Source organism: Pelophylax lessonae (assembly GCF_965119305.1).
Source record: "Pelophylax lessonae genome assembly, chromosome: 10".
Lineage (NCBI taxonomy): Eukaryota > Metazoa > Chordata > Amphibia > Anura > Ranidae > Pelophylax > Pelophylax lessonae.
The window spans coordinates 87,861,808-87,881,235 of NC_138777.1; the positions used below are offsets into that span (position 1 = coordinate 87,861,808).

Consider the following 19,428-nt stretch of genomic DNA (forward strand, 5'->3'; position numbering starts at 1 on the left):
GAGACAGAAAAAGAGACTGAGGGCAAAGGTTCCCCAGTCCCTTTCTGTGCAGCCTCAGCTGTAGTAGTCAGTGAATGAATAGGCAGTGCTTTGTGCTGAGCGGCCTTTCTGTGCATTCACAAACTGAAATATAGTAAATGAACACAGTCAGTGATTAGTACCGATCACTGACTGTGTTTTTTTAGAAAAGGAAGGGGCTGATAAATTACACAATTACCGGGCCCTTTCCCGCTCTCCATCCTGAAACATTCCCCGCAGCAGCCAGTGGGAGAGGTGAGGAGGGGAGCCCGACATCGCTGCAAAGGGCAAGGAAGCACGTGGGGAAGGGTCGGGTGACGCCAGAAAGAGGAACCTAGGAGGGAGGGACAGCAGGGCAGCATATAGTGAAACCAATAGATGTATTTTCCTCCCTGCAGCACCTGAATGCCGTTCGGAGGGAAAGGAAAAGCCTGTATGTCAGCATTCAGCTACTGCAGGGTGGAAAACAAAACCCATCGGTTCCATTAAATGCCGTCCATCCTCTCCAGGTTAGGATCACTGCTCTACTCTCTATCTAAAACTAAAAAAGAAAATTGGCCTTTAGTTATGCTTTAATTTGTCCAGTGGAGAGATGCAGCAATGTGTAGCTGTCCATGGTGCTGAACCTGTATGCTTTCTCATTCATTTAAATTTTGTAAATACAATATGCATTTTTTACATATATTATATACATATACTGTACATACAGTATATGTATTACATATATATGTATATATTACATTTATGTTTTACTACATGTCTTATTATTTTGATGACACTAGATACAATTGGCAACACAGTGTTAGGCACATTGGCTGTATATGATTATACAGATGACAATTATAGTATAATTTTACTTGCACATTAGATGTATTGTTATTTACAAAAGGCTTACTAGGTAACAGCAATGCTGGGACATGGTCTTCACCCCAAGGTTTGTCTACAAACTTCTATCCAACATGGTACAACAACTGCTGCTATAAAGGTGACGGGAGGAGGGGGAGGTGTTGTCCTCCGTTAATGATCACGTAGTGTATAACATTTCAAAAACTACCTTAAGTAAAACATTTCCTCTTTAATTTTCTCCACATTTATTCTATCATCCTAAATGTGTTCAGGGATGTTTTTTTTTTTTTTTGATGATCTAATGTTAAAATGGTATATCCTTGTTGTACATGATTAAATATTAATATTGTGATAGTTATTGTATTCACAATTCAGTGCTACAGATTTTCTTGAACACATTACCTAACCTCATGTACATAAGGCACTTCGTAAAACAATCACAATCACAATTGCAAGAGACAGCTTGCAATTTTTCACAATGCGAGTTTTATCTCTGCACTGTGCTTTCTATTGATTTGTTAACCACTTAAAAGCTGAAGCATCACTGAGTTCTTTCACCTCTTGCTGGAGACTGTGATGATTGACCAAGATAATTTTGTGATTGGTTGGGAAGGGGGAAGCATCCTTGGGAGCGTGAGAGTGCTGAGCATGCATAAATAAGCCTGTAGGAGAAATCTCTCTCTCTCTTTTTCTCTCTCTCCTCCTCTCCTCTCTTTCCTGAGTGGACCACGCAGAAACTGCTTCTATGCATGCAAAACGGGGAGAGACAGAGAAATGTCAAAAGGGAGGGGGAGATACAAGGAAAGAGTGAAGCATTATCAGCGGTAGATGAGAGTGGTATGACTGAAGCTCACTGTGTATGTGTGTGCGGGCGACAGAGGATCAGATAGGAGTGAACACGAGAGAGGAGCACATTAGTCCTGCCTGCTGCAGCAGAGGAGAGGGGGCAATGCCACCAGCACCTTTCAGGAACCTTACTGGAAAGCTGGCCAGCACACAGAAATGCGGTGGAAACCAGAGGGGATGCTCTTAACTTACTGGTATAGGGATTTTCTCTGTTTGGGGCAGCTGTTAGTATGGCCTCTTTTGCTGAAGACTGGTGGGTAGAGTGGCACTCTGAATCCTAACTGTCTGAAAAAGTACTCCTGTTCTGCACCTTCTTGTTAGTGACAATGGAAGAATTTTGTCATTGTACGGATTGATACTGCCAATTAAGTTTAGGGGTAAAACCTTTTCTACCTGCCTTATTTTTATCCCTCCCCTCCCCTGCCCCCTTAACCTGTGAAACCACCTGCGCCATGAGACGGTCGAGCACGGATGAATCTACTTACCATCGCAGTCCTTCTCTGGACAGCAAAGACTACTCTCTTCCCCAAGGTGGTGCCTTCCGGCGCTACAGCAGCCTCTACGGAGGGCAGTTTGGGGCATCGGCAGGTGGCTCTTTTTTTGGGTTCCACACTAACCCAGGTCCCAAAGCTACAAAATCCAAGTACACATCCCCAAAAGGCAACAAGTACGTGGTTTTTTACCTGGATCTCTCCTTCATTTTCCTCCTAGAGCTGAAGAGGTGCAGGATGGCACAAAACTGCCTGCAGTGTATGAAATATCTAATGTTCGTCTTCAACCTCCTTTTTTGGGTAAGTTCCTTAATTGTGAAGTGAAAACTGTGAATGTTCTCTAAAACAAATGTGATTGTGGCTGAGGAATTACGAGGGCATGTGAACTGACTTGTTAATTAGTGAAAGTATCAATCTGTTATCACAGCAGCTTAACCCTCTACTTTAGCTGTACTTATAAGTCATGTAAAAACCTACAATATACTCAAAGTTGTATTTCTATTTGATGTAAGAGTTAACCACTACAAAAAAACAACTAATCTGGAAAAAAAGACTGCTGTGTTAGAACCTCAAATAAAACCTAATTTATAGGAAAAAAATATTTGCTGGTCTTTATCTTTTCTGACACATTAGAACTGTGTAACATAGTCATCACTGAAGTTACGCACTAATTAACAAATCACCATTATCCAAGTCATTTTTACACTGCCCATTTTCTGCTGTTTATGGGACATTTCATGAACTGTCTGGTTTATACATGTATCGTAGGGTAAAATGTGCTGGAAAGCAATGAAATAGCTGCTTTGTGCAATGATATGGTTTTGAATGCAGCTCGTTTTCTAAATGTTACGTATCATTTTCACAGCTTTTGTTAATTACACTGTTGTATGTTAAACTTGAGCACTGCATTTGGGCACCAAAACTTTCTGCAATGTTCAATCTGTTGGCTAATCATTGAAATAACCTCCTGACAGCCTCTGTATCAACCACAAACAAGGGGCAAAGACAGTGTCTAGGGGAACTCAAGTGTGAATGAAAAAAATGTGTGTGTATGTATATATATATATATATATATATATATATATACATATATATATATATATCAAAGTGCTAATAAATCATGTCATCCCCATGAAGGAGAAATTCTTCCATAAGCTATGATTTTTTTTTCCTACTTGTATTTGTGTGTGATGTATCTATGTATTATTCCTGCAGCTTTTTCAGCCTGGTTCTGTTACATACCCCTGCTCTATATTTCTGCATATGTCTACTAAATCTGCCCCAACTAAAGCTCCCATGTGTAAAGGGACTTTAAACATTCACCACCATGCAGTAGCCTTACTACATTTATGTGTAAATTAATCTACTGCTCTTTTATCTGAGAGCCGTCTGTGTTAAAATGCAAAGCAAGAAATCTGTCTTGCTTTGTATTGTAACGCAAACATTTGACATATCATTTATTACTCTGTAGACACATAGCGTACATGTTTGTGCTGCCTCTTATTTGTACACATAATTAGTCCCATTATCCAGCTCAGCTTCAAATGTCTTCAAGGGTCAGTGGAACTTCAAATTGCTAAAAGGGTCAGTGTCTCCAAAATGAATATATCATTTTTTGGCCGATGCTGTAGAGTTAAACCACCTTACAGTTTTAACATACCTCTCAGCACTTGCATTCTCAGATCTGCAAATTATCTAGGGCCTTTTTATTAGGCTTCCATTCTTCCAGCTGGGTTTCTGATTTTTTTTATATTATAAAAAGTGCAACAGGAGATCCCGAAACATCCAAAAGGTATACAAGAAGAACCAGATTGGAACTATGTATTTTTGCTGTTGGAGTTTAGAAGACATGTCAGGAGGCAGGGACCAACGTAGGTTGCTGGGCTGCACCTTAGGTATCACTTTTGAGTGGACCAGTCCTTTAGGTCCGCTCTAGCACACTAGTGAAAAACATGCTGCAGGTAGAACATGTTGGCGTGGACAGCCATATTCATAACTGCTGATAATTTGTGGTGTGGTTTTGTGCTAGCATTTTATGTTTAATCCTGCTATACATAGACCTTTGAGATTTAGCTGTTAGCTTCTAAACTAAACAACGTGATCTTTGCAGGTATTTGGTAACCCCTCAGTATTCATTCTCTGTATTTTTCTATCTATCTTTTTTTGCAACTGTACTATGTGAGGTGTGCTCTACAAATTCATTTGCTACCTCTTACAGGCTGAGCATTTCTTTTCTAGTTGAGAAAGCTTTTAGTTTGGTTGCCGGTGTGTTCTTCTTGTTACTAGGATATTTAAAAAGCTTAGTAAAGGTGGAATTTTGGAGATGAAGTGTATTGTTAAAGAAAATACCAGTCTGAAATAAATAGGCAGGATACATTTTACTTGCAAATTGGGAAATAGCTAACATGCAGTCCATTACCAGACAGCCTTGAATATTATGCGTCTCAGCCCCTCCTTTTTGGATTTATATATCATTGTTTCCATGGCATGAGACAAGTGTAGATTGCCATGCTTATGACATTATTGCTTAAGGAAAAATATGTATGCCTCAATTGCTGATTATGTGTCTTAAAATACTAGCTCCCTGGCTTTGGTGCTGCATTAATAGCTCCAGCAAAAAATAACAAGATAAACTGAATAGCCTAATAAAAGACATAATAAAACCAACTTTTAGTGCAATATTCAGAGATTCTTCCACAGTCTTTTATCTGCCACTAGTTGTCCTAAGTTTGATGGCCAGCATAATTCAACTTACTTCCTATAAGTCCAAGTCATCCAGGACCTGCTTCAGCTTATTACTGCAAAGTGAAGAAAGACTCAGTTATATCAGACATATGCATAGAGACCACTGCTTCCACGCAGAGGATTCTTTTTTGCAGCATGCTGGTGGGAGTTAGGCCCCTTTCACACATGCGGACAAATGTGTGGCAGTGTTGAATTGTAAGTCTTGTTAACTTGCTGAACTTTTTCACTTGCAAGTTGTACACTTGCCGAGCACTTGTAGCTCAAGTTCTAGTTGACACTTTTCCAGTTTTCTAGCAAATTTGCATGGCAAGTTTTTAGCAAGAGCAAAGCTTCAGTGGTGAGTCTACAGCAAGAGCTCTGCAAGTCACAGTGACCCCTGTGGTGGAATGGCTATTGCCCAACATAACTGACCCAGAACGTGCAGCAGACTTGCAGAATGTTTGCAAAGAAAGTTCATCTGGAGTCATGCAATGCAGACTTGCTGAAATTGTGCAACAAATTTGTGAAGCCTGGCAAGTCTAGCAATAGTTCACCAAGTCATTTTCAAACGTGCAGCTCAATTGCTTGCTATCTGGGCACTTGTTTCACTAGTTCAGTCATCATTTTTCAAACAAAAAAGGGATGAAGTTTACATCAGTTTGTCATCCGTTTTTACATCAGTTTTTTAAATGGATGATTATCTGTTTATATCCATTTTTCCATAGAGCTGTATTGATGTCCATTTTTCATCCATCAATGGATGGACGAAAAACGGACAAACAGTCCGCATGTGTGAAAGGGGCCATAGACTTTATTTACACAGGTTCTAGCTGATTTCTAAAGAAAACATAGTACATAGTTGGTAAGGTTGAATAAGAACACCAGTCAATCCAGTTCAACCTGTGTGGGTTTGGGTGTATTTCTCTATCATTTCCCAAATATTTACATATTGCATTTGCTAAGATGCCCATATAAATCTTTTGGGGTTTTTTGTTTTTTTTGGGGGGTTTTTGTTTTGGACGCACCCGACTGACATCACGAATTGTGGAAGGGAGTTCCACATACTTTGCCGCTGTAATAGTAAAGAACCCCTTATGCAGTATAATGTTAAAACACTTCTCATCCAACTTCACTGAGTGGCCACGTGTCTTCTTAAGCGACCTGTTACTGAATAGTTTTCTCCCTATGCTAGGAAAACCAACTGTTGGACTTTGAACACTTTTTTTTCTTTATTGTACATAGCCTATTTAACTCTTTGAATTCCAGACTGTAATACCCCTTCATTTATTTTTTAGTTTTTTACTATATAAAGCACAAAAAGCTTTGAAAAAAAAACCCTGTTTTCCTTACATAAAGTAAAATGCCAACACATTGCAAACTACCCCCCCCCCCACATTGCAAACTAACCCCCCCCCCCTCCCCACATTGGCTCCTTTTTGGAAAATAGAAGGCCCAAGGTGATCTCATTTTATCCAATAATCTTTTGGAAATTAAGAGACATACTGGTTTTGAGGGGGGTTAAAATGTTGAGCTTGGCAATGTTGCACTAAATAAAGCATGTATAAGTCATACACAGAGTGAGGAGGAGATGATGGGGTTGATGTACAGGTCACATACTGTGGAAGACTGGAGATAGAGAGGTTAATTTGTAGAAGTGCTGAGGTGAGGGTTAAAAAACAATCCTTATCTGCTACTGCCATAATCTGTGTTTTGCTCTGGAACTAATCAATGACTTGTTTATGCATTAGGTTCTCTTTCCTTTCCCTCGATTGTACCAGGATGGGGGGGTGCTGTCGGAAGTAAATACAACGCTGTTTCCATCTGTGATTGGTCACTCTTTGACCAATCACAGAGAATAAAATGTACAGAGCCGATGATGACTGCTCAGTTCACAGACATTAAGAGGTACAATGGTTACCCGAGGGCATGTTATCCAGTGCCATTTATAAATAGAACTAGGAAAATAGCAGTTTTACGAGTAATAATTTTATGGCAGTAGGTAAGTGGTTAAAATTAAAAATCACTTAAGCTTTAAGATATGCTTAGCCACAGGGCAGAATAAGTATGAACATCTAGAGGTTCAACTTAACTGGCTGTGCACTTATTTGCATGTCGTTGATGCAGAAAGTTTTGTAGCCATTAGGGTAACATGACAGTCAGGCAACTGCCATTTTCAGAAGGTCAGTCCTGGCAGCCCCAATATTTCTCTCAGCACAAATGTATTTTATATAAAGTTGTATCCTTGATTAAATATACTACAAGAGGGTGCTGTGTATCCACGGAAGATGGACAAAACAACAGAAACATAACTGAAACGGAAATTGAACTTAAAAAATATAACATTTTTAAAAATATAAATTGCATTTAGAAACACAGCTAAGAATGGGAATCATTCTTGACAGTATGTGCCAGTAAAGCAGTACTGTAAACTGCAAAGTAGGCGTGTCAATTAACATTTGACATCGCAGTTTTCAAAGCAGTATAAGGACCTGTTCACAACTAAACATTTTGTAGCTTGAAGCTCAAAGCTACAAAACTCTCAGCAAACAAAATCCCATTAATTTAAATGGTAACTGTTCACATAGGAATGCTTGACACCTGACACCAAAAAGTGCATGAGCTTCTTTTGAATGCAGCATTTCAGTCTCTATAGAGTTTAATGGAAGTGGCTGAAAGCACACAAAACAAGTGTTATTACAGGCATATTTTGAATGTTTTTGAGCCTGTAAGAACTGGACTCTTTCACCTAGCAAGCCCACTGGCTAAAACAAAATTGACGGAAGCTTGAATATACAGTATCTCACAAAAGTGACTACACCCCTCACATTTTTGTAAATATTTTATTATATCTTTTCACGTGACAACACTGAAGAAATTACACTTTGCTACAATGTAAAGTAGTGAGTGTACAGCTTGTATAACAGTGTAAATTTGTTGTCCCCTCAAAATAACGCAACACACAACCATTAATGTCTAAACCGCTGGAAACAAAAGTGAGTACACCCCTAAGTAAAAATGTCCAAATTGTGCCCAAACTGTCAATATTTTGTGTGGCCACCATTTTTTTCCAGCACTGCCTTAACCCTCTTGAGCATGGAGTTCACCAGAGAGTTCCCTCAATATACTGTAGCTCCCCATTGCCGGCAGCACTTATGCAGCCCCAGACCATGACACTCCCATCACGAGGCTTGACTGTAGGCAACATACACTTGTCTTTGTACTCCTCACCTGGTTGCGCCACACACGTTTGACACCATCTGAACCAAATAGGTTTATATTGGTCTCATCAGGCCACAGAACATGGTTCAAGTAATCCATGTCCTTAGTCTGCCGGTCTTTAGCAAACTGGTTGCAGGCTTTCTTGTGCATCATTTTTAGAAGAGGCTTCCTTCTGGGACGACAGCCATGCAGACCAATTTGATACGTATAGTATGAGCACTGACAGGCTGACCCCCCCACCCCTTCAACCTCTGCAGCAATGGCAGCACTAATGCGTCTATTTCCCAAGACAACTTCTGGATATGACGCTGAGCACATACACTCAACTGCTTTGGTCGACCATAACGAGGCCTGTTCTGAGTGGAACCTTTCCTGTTAAACTGCTGTATGGTCCTGGCCATCGTTCTCCAGCTCAGTTTCAGGGTCTTGTCAATCTTCTTAGGCCTAGGTCATCTATGTAGAGCAACAATTATTTTTTTCAGCTCCTCAGAGAGTTCTTTGCCATGAGATGCCATGTTGAACTTCCAGTGACTAGTATTAGAGAGTGAGAGCAATAATATTAAATTTAACACACCCGCTCCCCATTCACACCTGAAACCTTTTAACACTAACGAGTCACATGACACATTGGAGGGAAAATGGCTAATTGGGCCCAATTTGGACATTTTTTTACTTAGGGGTGTACTCAATTTTGTTGCCAGCGGTTTAGACATTAATGGCTGTGTGTTGAGTTATTTTGAGGGGACAGCAAATTTACACAGTTATACAATCTGTACACTCACTACTTTACATTGTAGCAAAGTGTCATTTCTTATATTTTATATAATAAAATAGTTACAAAAATGTGAGGGGTGTACTCACTTTTTTGAGATACTATATGTATAGTAAAGCAGCACTTTAGTTTGCTCCACAAGACCCGTATAATTTATCGTAAACAGGTTGGCTATGAGTGGCGGAGCCCAGTTACGGGTGCAAGTTTTACTGTTCTCGTCCGCATCTGTGCACTGTAAAACTTTCGCCCCTTTCTTGTTGTATGGCCGGAATCTCGGGCATGCGCATTTAGTGATAGACAAGCCTCTTTTTGAATCCGGGATTACTCTGACAGTGAAGACCAGCATGCTTATGAATAGCACTGAGAGTCCCATGATCAACGCTGATGTTTACACCCCCTTGTGACACAGCAAGTCACATAGGGTATTTCAGGAAGCTGTGCACAGGACTCTACTCACGCGGGATTGCAATGCCGCAGAGAGTAGATGACGAAGGCATGGCATCGGCCGGAATGGAGTGACGGCACCCAGAGCATGCTGTGAATACCCACAGATACACACATGTGCTGCTGGTGTCATTACATCTATCCTATATGGATTGCAACAGAATGGCATATGGTTAGGCAAAATGAAAAAAGAGCACCATAAACACTGATTATTAAGGATTTTAATGCAGCAAAGTAACACTATTGAGTTTACTACCACTTCAACAGCATGTCTTAACTCCTGCCTAAAATATTTGCAAAGTAGTGTATATGTACAGTAAAATCCATAAATATTGGGACATCGACATAATTCTAATCTTTTTGGCTCTATACACCACCACAATGGATATGAAATGAAACAAACAAGATGTGCTTTAACTGCAGACCTTCAGCTTTAATTTGAGGGTACATATCCAAATCAGGTGAACGGTGTAGGAATTACAACAGTTTGTATATGTGCCTCCCACTTTTTAAGGGACCAAAAGTAATGGGACAGATTAACAATCATAAATCAAACTTTCACTTTTTAATACTTGGTTGTAAATCCTTTGCAGTCAATTACAGCCTGAAGTGTGGAATGCATAGACATCACCAGACGCTGGGTTTCATCCCTGGTGATGCTCTGCCAGGCCTCTACTGCAACTGTCTTCAGTTCCTGCTTGTTCTTGGGGCATTTTCCCTTCAGTTTTGTCTTCAGCAAGTAAAATGCATGCTCAATTAGATTCAGGTCAGGTGATTGACTTGGCCATTGCATAACATTCCACTTCTTTCCCTTAAAAAACTCTTTGGTTGCTTTCGCAGTATGCTTCGGGTCATTGTCCATCTGCACTGTGAAGCGCCGTCCAATGAGTTCTGAAGCATTTGGCTGAATATGAGCAGATAATATTGCCCGAAACTCTTCAGAATTCATCCTGCTGCTTTTGTCAGCAGTCACATCATCAATAAATACAAGAGAACCAGTTCCTTTTGCAGCCATACATGCCCACGCCATGACACTACCACCACCATGCTTCACTGATGAGGTGGTATGCTTTGGATCATGAGCAGTTCCTTTCCTTCTCCATACTCTTCTCTTCCCATCACTCTGGTACAAGTTGATCTTGGTCTCATTTGTCCATAGGATGTTGTTCCAGAACTGTGAAGGCTTTTTTAGATGTTGTTTGGCAAACTCTAATCTGGCCTTCCTGTTTTTGAGGCTCACCAATGGTTTACATCTTGTGGTGAGCCCCCTGTATTCACTCTGGTGAAGTCTTCTCTTGATTGTTGACTTTGACACACATACACCTACCTCCTAGAGAGTGTTCTTGATCTGGCCAACTGTTGTGAAGGGTGTTTTCTTCACCAGGGAAAGAATTCTTCGGTCATCCACCACAGTTGTTTTCCGTGGTCTTCCAGGTCTTTTGGTGTTGCTGAGCTCACCGGTGCGTTCTTTCTTTTTAAGGATGTTCCAAACAGTTGATTTGGCCACACCTAATGTTTTTGCTATCTCTTTGAAGGGTTTGTTTTGTTTTTTCAGCCTAATGATGGCTTGCTTCACTGGTAGTGACAGCTCTTTGGATCTCATATTGAGATTTGACAGCAACAGATTCCAAATGCAAATAGCACACTTGAAATTAACTCTGGATCTTTTATCTGCTCCTTGTAAATGGGATAATGAGGGGATAACACATACATGGGCATGGAACAGCTGAGCAGCCAATTGTCCCATTGATTTTGGTCCCTTAAAAAGTGGGAGGCACATATACAAACTATTGTATTGTACAAACACCTTTCACCTGATTTGGATGTAAATACCCTCAAATTAAAGCTGAAAGTCTGCAGTTAAAGCACATCTTGTTTGTTTCATTTCAAACCCATTATAGAGCCAAAAAGATTAAAATTGTGTCCATGTCCCAATATTTATGGACCTGGCTGTATATATATATATATATATATATTTATACATATACGCAGTATCTCACAAAAGTGAGTACACCCCTCACATTTTTCAAAATATTTTATTATATCTTTTCATGTGACAACACTGAAGAAATTACACTTTGCTACAATGTAAAGTAGTGAGTGTACAGCTTGTATAACAGTGTAAATTTGCTGTCCACTCAAAATAACTCAACATACAGCCATTAATGTCTAAACCGCTGGCAACAAAAGTGAGTACATCCCTAAGTGAAAATGTCCAAATTGGGCCCAAAGTGTCAAAATTTTGTGTGGCCACCATTATTTTCTAGCACTGCTTTAACCCTCTTGGGCATTAAGTTCACCAGAGCTTCACAGGTTGCCACTGCAATCCTCTTCCACTTCTCCATGACGACATCATGGAGCTGGTGGATATTAGAGACCTTGTGCTCCCCCCCCTTCTGTTTGAGGATGCCCCACAGATGCTCAGTAGGGTTTAGGTCTGGAGACATGCTTGGCCAGTCCATCACCTTTACCCTCAGCTTCTTTAGCAAGGCAGTGGTTGTCTTGGAGGTGTGTTTGGGGTTGTTATCTTATTAGAATACTGCCCTGTGGCCCAGTCTCCGAGGGTAGGGGGATCATGCTCTTCTTCAGTATATCACAATACATGTTGGCATTCATGGTCCCTCAATGAACTGTAGCTCTCCAGTGCCGGCAGCACTCATGCAGCCCCAGACCATGACACTCCCTCCACCATGCTTGACTGTAGGCAAGACACACTTGTCTTTGTACTCCTTACCTGGTTGCTGTTGCACACGCTTGACACCATCTGAACCAAATAAGTTTATAAGTTTATCTTGGTATCATCAGACCACAGGACATGGTTCCAGTAATCCATGTCCATAGTCTGCTTGTCTTAGTCAATACTGTTGATGCGGGCTTTCCTGTGCATCATCTTTAGAAGGGGCTTCCTTCTGGGATGACAACCATGCAGACCAATTTGATGCAGTGTGCGGCCTACGGTCTGAGCACTGACAGGCTGAGCCCCCACCCCTTCAACCTCTGCAGCATTGCTGGCAGCACTCATACATCTATTTCCCAAAGACAACCTCTGGATATGACGCTGAGCACGTGCACTCAACTTCTTTGGTCGACCATGGCGAGGCCTGTTCTGAGTGGAACCTGTCCTGTTAAACCCCTGTATGATCTTGGCCACTGTGCTGCAGCTCAGTTTCAGGGTCTTGGCAATCTTCTTATAGCCTAGGCCATCTTTATGTAGAGAAACAATTCTTTTTTCAGACCCTTAGAGAGTTCTTTGCCATGAGGTGCCATGCTGAACTTCCAGTGACCAGTATGAGAGAATGAGAGCGATAACGCCAAATTTAACACACCTGCACCCCTTTTACACCTGAGACCTTGTAACACTAATGAGTCACATGAGGGAAAATGGCTAATTGGGCCCAATCTGGACATTTTCACTTAGGGGTGTACTCACTTTTGTTGCCAGCGGTTTAGACATTAATTGCTGTGTGTTGAGTTATTTTGAGGGGACAGCAAATTTACACTGTTATACAAGCTGTACACTCACTACTTTACATTGCAGCAAAGTGTAATTTCTTTAGTGTTGTCACATGAAAAGATAGAATAAAATATTTACAAAAATGTGAGGGGTGTACTCACTTTTGTGAGATACTATATAATATATATATATATATATATATATATATATATATATATATATATATATATATATACACAGTGCCTTGCGAAAGTATTCGGCCCCCTTGAACTTTGTGACCTTTTGCCACATTTCAGGCTTCAAACATAAAGATATAAAACTGTAATTTTTTGTGAAGAATCAACAACAAGTGGGACACAATTATGAAGTGGAATGAAATTTATTGGATATTTCAAACTTTTTTAACAAATAAAAAACTGAAAAATTGGGCGTGCAAAATTATTCAGCCCCCTTAAGTTAATACTTTGTAGCGCCACCTTTTGCTGCGATTACAGCTGTAATTTGAAGTATGGAAGTGTTTCTAGTAGGGGGCAGTTCAGCCCCTGTCCTTTCATTAGGGCTGTCACTATTGAACGCCCTTACTAGTGGTTAATGGTAAAAAATAAACATGGTTATATAATAATTTTTGATAAACAAAATATGTTACCGATATATATCTCCTGGTTTCACCAAGAACATCTTTGTACCTTAGTGAAATATGCTTTTATATCTGTATTTTTTAAATATATAATTTTTGTCTTTGTTGTGTTGTTTTTTCATTTCAGGCAATTAGAATTCTCATGTAATTGCGGACCGATCCTGTGGGGGCAGTGTGGGTAAGCATGGAGGTCGGCCTCATCAGTGGGATATGTGCGGCCAGATAGGCCGCAGGTCAGTCCCGCCCCTTCCGGGCGGAACTTCCTGTGGCACCTGAGTGGACTACGGAGGCACTTCCTGCCTCTGTATAGTCTGCACACACCCGTGACTAAGCCGAGAGCCTCGCCGGGGTGTCCCCGCGTTGGCTCTCGAGCGATGTCCGGTGGGAGTGGCCGGGGCGGTGACGTCCGTTTGACGAACCGCCCGGGATCCATGCTACTTAAGGGCGCCATTTACAAGCCCTGGTATGGTGGAGGTTCCCCATCCGGTGAGGACTGTGCGGAAGCTGGGAACAGCGTGGCAAGGGGTAAGCTGTATATGGCCAGCACCAATACTGTAGTATTACTCTTTTGTGATATCTGGGAATTCACCTTAATCTTACTGTGCTTAACAGCCGACATACAAGCAGAGGAGACACGCTCCCTACATTTAAGCTCTGGTCCTTCCTAAGTTTGGTGAGCATTGCTAAGGTGTCTGTATATGTTTGGAACTTTCGTACTGCATAGGGATCTATCATTTTGGGTGGCACTCTATATATTTACCACTATGTTTATTACCTATGTCTATTCTAAGTACGCTTTGCATGTACTCATCTTGGACCCTATGTAGCAACTGCTTATCTATATATAACCCTGGTCACCCCCCTACTATTATAGAGGAGGGTGGGTCGGATACTAAATTGATTACACACACATATTCGCATATGTGTGTGAAAGCAAATCAATATACATGATATATATTTTACTATAGGGGTAGCCCACACACGAATGGGTAAACTCTGTATGTTGGTGTATAATCGTTTATAAACGCATGGCACCTGTCTACTCTTACGGTCCAGAATGACTATGTGGCTTTTCTGTTGCCCCCCTTTTAGGGCAGATGGTCTATGGGCTCTATAGGTACTTACACACTCTTATAACAAGCATGAGGCATACTGACTTTACCAATTTAAAACACTTGAGCTTATGGTTTAGCATTCCTATGGGCTTTCCCTTAAAGTGATATCATAGAATAAAAACGCTCACTACTCTGAGAAACATTGTTTTTCTGCTCTCATCCACCCAGATATGAGACATGGAGTGACTACCCTCACTACTATGTCACTATACATTGCCTTTTTTGAGCTTCCCAAAACGCACAGTCCTCCTCGTTAAAGAATTCTCTATGGAAGTTGAGATATGTGCCTGATTACTATATGTACAGGTATGTATACATTTTTCTGTCCATTTACCAGGTATATAAATAGGATATATATGCTTATACTATAACTACAGCATGGATCCCCACATATACTCACTATTGGCAGCCTCCGTTCTTTCCCCTAAACTCCTCTAGTGTCTGAATGCAACTTAAGACCCAATGTTATATTGTGTTGATATTGCAAAAATAGAAGGACTTATCTGAGAGGTGTAAGACGATTATATGTAATTAAGAGGAAAGATAAATGATATGCAATTGTAATTTTAACATACTGAAAATAAGGTAACATATATATGTAATCAATCTAAATACTGTTATTTCTCACACAGACAAAAGAAATGATATGCTCCAGATGAAGCTTTTTTGTCTAAGAAAGCGAAACATGTTGAGCAAAGGTCATATATTACATGGTGAATGTTAACTTATACTTTCAGTCGACCCCGCTGACCGGCACCATATTGTTTGGGTGTCCGTCGGCGGTTCTTCTGATATCAAGCAATACGTTTCCAAGGATTATATGACTACTAATGATCTTGTACTTTGAACTGTATGTAAATCGACTTTTATAAGTTCTATGCACTGAGATATTGTACAACATAGACCATTGTTGTGTGGTCTCACTGTGTCCTTAATACACAATTATTTGCCTGTATTTTTCTATGATTTTAAAATATTTAGGTTTGTGTTGAATAAAAGAAATCTTTTTAACAAAACTCTTGTGCCCGAAATCTCTGTTTCCCAATCCTTCCAAATACAGCTGTAAGTCGCTTGGGGTATGTCTCTCTATCAGTTTTGCACATCGAGAGACAGAAATTTTTGCCCATTCCTTCTTGCAACACAGCTCAAGCTCAGTGAGGTTGGATGGAGAGCGTTTGTGAACAGCAGTTTTCAGTTCTTTCCACAGATTCTCGATTGGATTCAAGTCTGGACTTTGACTTGCCGACTCTAACACCTGGATATGTTTATTTGTGAACCATTCCATTGTAGATTTTGCTTTATGTTTTGGATCATTGTCTTGTTGGAATACAAATCTGCGTCCCAGCCTCAGGTCTTTTGCAGACTCCATCAGGTTTTCTTCCAGAATGGTCCTGTATTTGGCTCCATCCATCTTCCCATCAATTTTAACCATCTTCCCTGTCCTTGCTGAAGAAAAGCAGGCCCAAACCATGATGCTGCCACCACCATGTTTGACAGTGGGGATGGTATGTTCAGGGTGATGAGCTGTGTTGCTTTTACGCCAAACATAACGTTTTGCATTGTTGCCAAAAAGTTTGATTTTGGTTTCATCTGACCAGAGCACCTTCTTCCACATGTTTGGTGTGTCTCCCAGGTGGCTTGTGGCAAACTTTAAGCAACACTTTTTATGGATATCTTTAAGAAATGGCTTTCTTCTTGCCACTCTTCCATAAAGGCCAGATTTGTGCAGTATACGACTGATTGTTGTCCTATGGACAGAGTCTCCCACGTCAGCTGTGGATCTCTGCAGTTCATCCAGAGTGATCATGGGCCTCTTGGCTGCATCTCTGATCAGTCTTCTTGTATGAGCTGAAAGTTTAGAGGGATGGCCAGGTCTTCGTAGATTTGCAGTGGTCCAATACTCCTTCCATTTCAATATTATCGCCTGCACAGTGCTCCTTGGGATGTGTAAAGCTTGGGAAATCTTTTTGTATCCAAATCTGGCTTTAAACTTCTCCACAACAGAATCTCTGACCTGCCTGGTGTGTTCCTTGTTCTTCATGATGCTCTCTGTGCTTTAAACGGACCTCTGAGACTATCACATTGCAGGTGCATTTATACGGAGACTTGATTACACACAGGTGGATTCTTTTTATCATCATTAGTCATTTAGGTCAACATTGAATCATTCAGAGATCCTCACTGAACTTCTGGAGAGAGTTTGCTGCACTGAAACTAAAGGGGCTGAATAATTTTGCACGCCCAATTTTTCAGTTTTTTATTTGTTAACAAAGTTTGAAATATCCAATAAATTTTGTTCCACTTCATGATTGTGTCCCACTTGTTGATTCTTCACAAAAAATTACAGTTTTATATCTTTATGTTTGAAGCCTGAAATGTGGCAAAAGGTCGCAAAGTTCAAGGGGGCCGAATACTTTCGCAAGGCACTGTATATATATATATATATATATATATATAGATACATATGTAGCCAGAAATATAACTAGAAACCATCTTTGGTTAGATAATAATGCACCAGCCCTTGGGTATATATATACAGGTGTACATTGTATTCTGTTCTATATAGTTTTGAAGCTAAGTTTCATTTTCATGTAGATGATTTGGCCTCCAGTCCAGTGAAACCTCACCCCTAGCACTCACTACTTACTTCCCAATATCCATGCCAGGAGCGAGATAGCTAATCCAGTACACAGTACTATTCTTCCTATATTTTTATCCTGTATAATACAAAAAGAAAAGAAAATTGAGGTCTTTCCATTCATCTCTACACCAGTTAGTATACCTCCGCTTACCTTACCACACTCTCCCTACACTCCCACTACTAGGTCTTCTTTGCAGAAGAGCACAATTTTTTTCCTTTTAGCAGGACTGGACTACACACAATTTATGGCACACACATCAACTTTTTGGATTTTCTTTGTGTATACTTCTCCATTGTTGTATGCCACCAAACATTCCCCTGAGTGCATGTCTGTTCCGCAATAAAAGTCAGCCTGCTTGCAGTTTTTTTGCAGCGGAGTTTTAATTCGGCTTTAAATATCCCAGAAATTAACAATATTCAGTTGAATTGTATTTGGTCCTTTTTCTAGATGAGTATTTTATCGATACAATCAAATTGGTTTGCTAAATATAATCTTTTTTGTTTATATAAGGTTTGTGCCATTTTTTTTTTTATGACAGTAACCTTGATTATAAATGATAAATCAGCTTTGTTTTCTCTGCCAGAATTATCTAGTAAGATATCTTGTGTAACAGTAATGTGTGTGCGGCAAATTGCTATCTTGCGTATTGTAGCATACCCTATTATTGATGTTAATTAACTTCTCGCTCTTTCCCGATTCAGGGTGAGATTAAATGTCCCAGACATTAACATTATTCAGTTGAATTGTGTTTGGTCCTTTTTCTAGATGAGTAATTTAATTTGATACAATTAAACTGGTTTGCTGAACAGAACCTGATTTTATTTACATAAGGTTCCGTGCCATTTATGGTTCAATTCCGAGGTAATATGTCAGCTGCACATAGCGGTTTTGCTCTAAATACAAATTTAAAAGGAAAACCATCAGATATTTTCATTTTGTTGTTGTAAAATCATTATGTAGTGTTAATGCAGCATTTATTATAATACAGGTTGGCCTGCTTGTTTTAAATGTCTCATGATAAAGCCTTGCATATAGATTTGTAACCACTAGAGGGATCAATGTTTGTATTACAGCTCAGTCGTTAGCCTTGCTGAGCAACTGCTGTGAGAAATTACAGTGCACATTTGGAGAATGTTTTGTGTTCAAAATACAAATGTGTAGCCTTAGCAACTATGGTTTTTGTTCAGTGATACTTCTACAAGTTTTAATTAAACTCTGTTGTCTGGGTTTTGATACATTGTTAGGCTTCATGCACACTTAGCATTTGCTCTCCTCCCCTGAAAGCTTTTTCTTCTGGCAGGAGAAAAGGTGCTTAAAAGGCCCCCCGAAAACCATGTTTTGCACACGCATTTAGGTGTGTCAAGCATTTGAGTATTATTGGGTTCCATTGGCCAGTATATTCATTTATTCTGGCCATTGGAATGAATGAACACCCAAGTAATATGTGTCTAGTGCTTAGGCACGTTTAGGAGCATGAAGCATTTTTTCAATTGAAAAGCTCCTCTCCTAAAACATAATGGTGATAGTTTTTTTTTCTGCCTGAAAATGCTTCTTTTCCAAACCGCCTGTAAACACCTACGCTATATTGTCAAAAGTATTGGGAAGCCTTCCTTTATACACACGTGAATTTTATTGCCATCCCAGTCTTAGTCCATAGGGTTCCATGTTGGGTTGGTCCACCCTTTGCAGCTATAACAGCTTCAACTCTTCTGGGAAGGCTGTCCACAATGTTTAGAAATGTGTCTATGGGAATGTTTGACCATTCTTACAGAAGCGCATTTGTGAGGTCAGGCACTTATTTTGGACGAGAATGCCTGGCTCGCAGTCTTGGGGCTAATTCATCCCAAACATGTTCTATCGGGTTGAGGTCAGGACTCTGTGCAGGTCAGTCAATTTCCTCCACCCCAAACTCACTCATCCATGCCTTTATGGACCTTGCTTTGTGCACTGGTGCACAGTCATGTGCGATTAGGAAGGGGCCATCCCCAAACTGTTCCCATAAAGTTGGGAGCATGAAATTGTCCAAAATATTGTGGTATGCTGATGCCTTAAGAGCCATGGATGAGTGAGTTTGGATTGGAGGAACATGACTGGCCTGAGTCCTAACCTCAACCCGATAGAACACCTTTGGGCTGAATTAGAGCGGAGACTGCGAGCCAAGCCTTCCTCGTCCACATCAGTGCTTGACCTTTACAAATGGGCTTCTGGAAGAATGGTCAA

At 40.3% G+C, this 19,428-nt stretch overlaps 1 protein-coding gene across 1 annotated transcript in view; it reads left to right on the forward strand.

The window, feature by feature from the left end:
• The first annotated feature begins 1,514 nt into the window (after positions 1–1,514).
• The window catches only part of TSPAN4 (tetraspanin 4), a 334,076-nt gene continuing 316,162 nt past the window's right edge, over positions 1,515–19,428 (forward strand). Inside the window, exon 1 of the mRNA XM_082269930.1 lies at positions 1,515–2,501. Within this exon, the coding sequence (XP_082126056.1) occupies positions 2,163–2,501 (339 nt within the window). The 5' untranslated portion in view covers positions 1,515–2,162. The remainder of the gene's footprint in view (positions 2,502–19,428) is intronic.